The sequence below is a fragment of the Oryzias melastigma genome, linkage group LG7 (assembly GCF_002922805.2).
Source record: "Oryzias melastigma strain HK-1 linkage group LG7, ASM292280v2, whole genome shotgun sequence".
Lineage (NCBI taxonomy): Eukaryota > Metazoa > Chordata > Actinopteri > Beloniformes > Adrianichthyidae > Oryzias > Oryzias melastigma.
Genome location: NC_050518.1, coordinates 16875867 through 16878756, shown reverse-complemented (window position 1 = coordinate 16878756; position 2890 = coordinate 16875867). Strand labels below are relative to the sequence as shown.

The 2890-nt window shown below is 38.8% G+C and overlaps 1 protein-coding gene across 1 annotated transcript in view; it reads left to right on the top strand.

Moving 5' to 3' along the window:
- Positions 1-2890, top strand: part of LOC112159222 (segment polarity protein dishevelled homolog DVL-1) — a 25406-nt gene that overhangs the window by 9512 nt on the left and 13004 nt on the right. Inside the window, exon 3 of the mRNA XM_024293152.2 lies at positions 2714-2835. Coding sequence (XP_024148920.1) covers positions 2714-2835 — 122 coding nt within the window. The remainder of the gene's footprint in view (positions 1-2713; positions 2836-2890) is intronic.

Below are 2890 nucleotides of genomic sequence, written 5' to 3'. Positions count from 1 at the left end.
GATGTTTTACATTATTGATCTCTGAGGGGAGAGTCATTATTTCTGCCTGAATCCGAAGGTCAGGGGTTAGAATTACCACAAAATGTTTGCGGTGCACTCGTTAGAGCTGTCTTTCTCAGAAAGGCTTCATTAGTGTTGACACTGAGGGCAAAGCTCTAAGCCTTTACTTCTTTATCATGTTCTTACTGTGTTATATTAGTGTCATCAACCAATAAACTTTCGGCTCATTGTCTTACACATCAAACGTCAAGCGAAAGCCCATGTTTATTGCTTTAGCTCCTTAGATTCCTTTCATTATTAGAGCTTAAAGTCACCTGCAGGTTTCTGCTTCTTTTAAAATGATGCGTCTCATAACGGTGTTACACAACCTGTGCTGCAGGCTGCAACCTCTAATAAGTCCAGGAGTGAGTTCCTTCACCAGCTGATATGAGCTTGTATGTTATGGAAAATACGTAGAACAGTCTTTTTTTTATGTTTTAAAGTCCCAATCTGATCATCTTTTGATATATTTTGAAAGGTCTTCTAAATATGATGACGCTGTTTTTAGGCAAAAATTAATAAAAAAAAAAAAAAACAGTTGATTTCTAGAACATTGTTTCTCTAGAGCGGCAGTAGTTTATTAGAAATTCGCTTTTGAGTTTTGGGCATGACTGATGTTGCAGAGTAACACCACCTCCACCCACTTCCCATCATCCATCTGTTGTCCCCCACATAAGAGAATACCATAATGATATTTAAAAAGAAAAACGCCAAAAATATATATTTTTTTATTGGAGTCTGCTTTTAATGGAAATGTTTAAACATCATTAAACATTTCAGGATTTTAAGTTATGATGCAGGATTAGTACAATGTTCTACTAACTGTTGTGTTGCACTTCATCAGTTTTTTTTAAAGAACATTTAGGGTTTATTTAGACTGGACACATTTGATCCGCTTAAAGTGAGCCAGAGTTTGTTTCCCCTGATTATCTGGAACAAAGTTTCAGTCTGAATACGCCCAAGTGAGCTCTGGTCCGGGACCAGGAACCGCTCTCTGACCCATCTTTTGAGGTGATCTCGGTTCGTTTCCAGTCGGACTGAACTTCGGTTCGCTCTGAAATTTCTCAGTCTGAATACAAAGCGATCTGAAAGCGTGAAAACTGAACCAAAGCGGCCACCGGTCATAAGAGGACAAGACGTGGAGCAGCGATGCAACACAGCCCATTAAAATGTGGTTGGATGAATGTGCCTCATGAAAACAACTTTTAACGTGATAATTGATTCTTACACTGTTTTCTCTACAATTTATATTTCATAAACACTTATTACCTCATAGCCGTAGTATATCCAGCACCGCCTTGTAGTAGTAGTCTATCAAAGAAGCAGTAAAAAATGTCAGACCTGGCTTTCATACAGACGATCAAAATTAATCAGTGAAATAAAAAGTTTGAATCAGTGAACAATCCTAGCAAACCGTTGCACCTCCATCTACCTGTAACTGTTGACCAATAAGTGAAGAGCTCTTTAGTCACATGAGTCACAAGCTTTGGTAGACTCCAGTCTGAATACAGACAAACACAACGTTTAGGACTCGATCTAGACCAAATTAAGTGGACCCCGTCCAGAACAAATCGCTTTTCCAGTCTGAAAACAGACCAAATGAAAAGTTCAGGACTCTTTTCAGACCTTTTTTTTTTTTTTCCAGTGTGAATTCACCCTTAGAGAGAAACTTGACAAACCTGCTAAAATAAATCGTTTCTGTGATGATTCAGCTAATTTTGCAAAGGATAAAATAAACCTTATTGACCCTTCTAAAGGGAAATTTAACTATCAAAGCAACTCTAGGGATCAGGCATCAAGATTTAAAGAAAGTAAAATTAAAATGTGCAAAAAAGTCAAGGTGACGCAAATAAATAAATAAAATAATCAACATTTAAAAATCTTTCACACTACACCATACACATTATACATGCATTGCCAGAAAAAAATAAACACCAGAACCAAAAAAAAGCAGAAAATTACTTATATATTTGTTAAATTATAGTTTCTAAAATGACAAAAAACACGTCTTATGAGAACTTAAAATCTTAATAAGGGTGCAATATGTGCACATCTTCTATTAGAAAATAGCAACTATCTTGATTTTTTTTTAAATAATCCGAAATAAAACAAAAATTGCAAAAAGTATATATTTTTTAATTAAATATTTTCACAAACATGAAATAGTTGTAACATTTCTCAAAACTAGTATATCTAACCACGATGGGGGCAGACACATAAAGGAGGACCTAGCTTCCTGTAAAAGAGCAGTTTAAAAGCAGACGGCTCTTCCTTTTAGGACCGCACAACACACCCATGAACCCAGAGGTTTAATAAAAAAAAACACCCACAGCTGATGGTGTGTGCACGAGGATCTGCTTTAACATTCTCATTTATGGCTCAGATGAAAGGGTGGGCTCCTTTTGCATCATTTGAACGGAGACATCGCCGGGCAAAAAGCTGTTTCAAGTTTCCGTGTTGTTTACCGTCTGCCCGAGTTGTTTAGCCGTGGCTAGGCTTCTCAATTTATAGCCTTTCCTCATTTATACATGCACACACTGTGTCTGTTTCCACAGCACACCAACCCTGTGTGTTTACCTTGTGTGTTTTCTTACTCTGTGTGTGCAGATTTTAATGACACAAAAATCCCACTCGTTTGTTGCCCGTTTCACCAGCGTGTTCTCCTCTTCCTCAGTTGGTCCTGGCAGAGAGCGCGCACTCCGACGGAGGATCTCAGTGCACGGAGAGCCACCCGGAGCTGCCCCCTCCCCTCGAGAGGACGGGGGGCATCGGAGACTCGCGCCCCCCCTCGTTTCAGTAAGTAGTTTGCTGCACAGTTGTACTACAGGTGTACTGTCAGACGCTGTCAGGC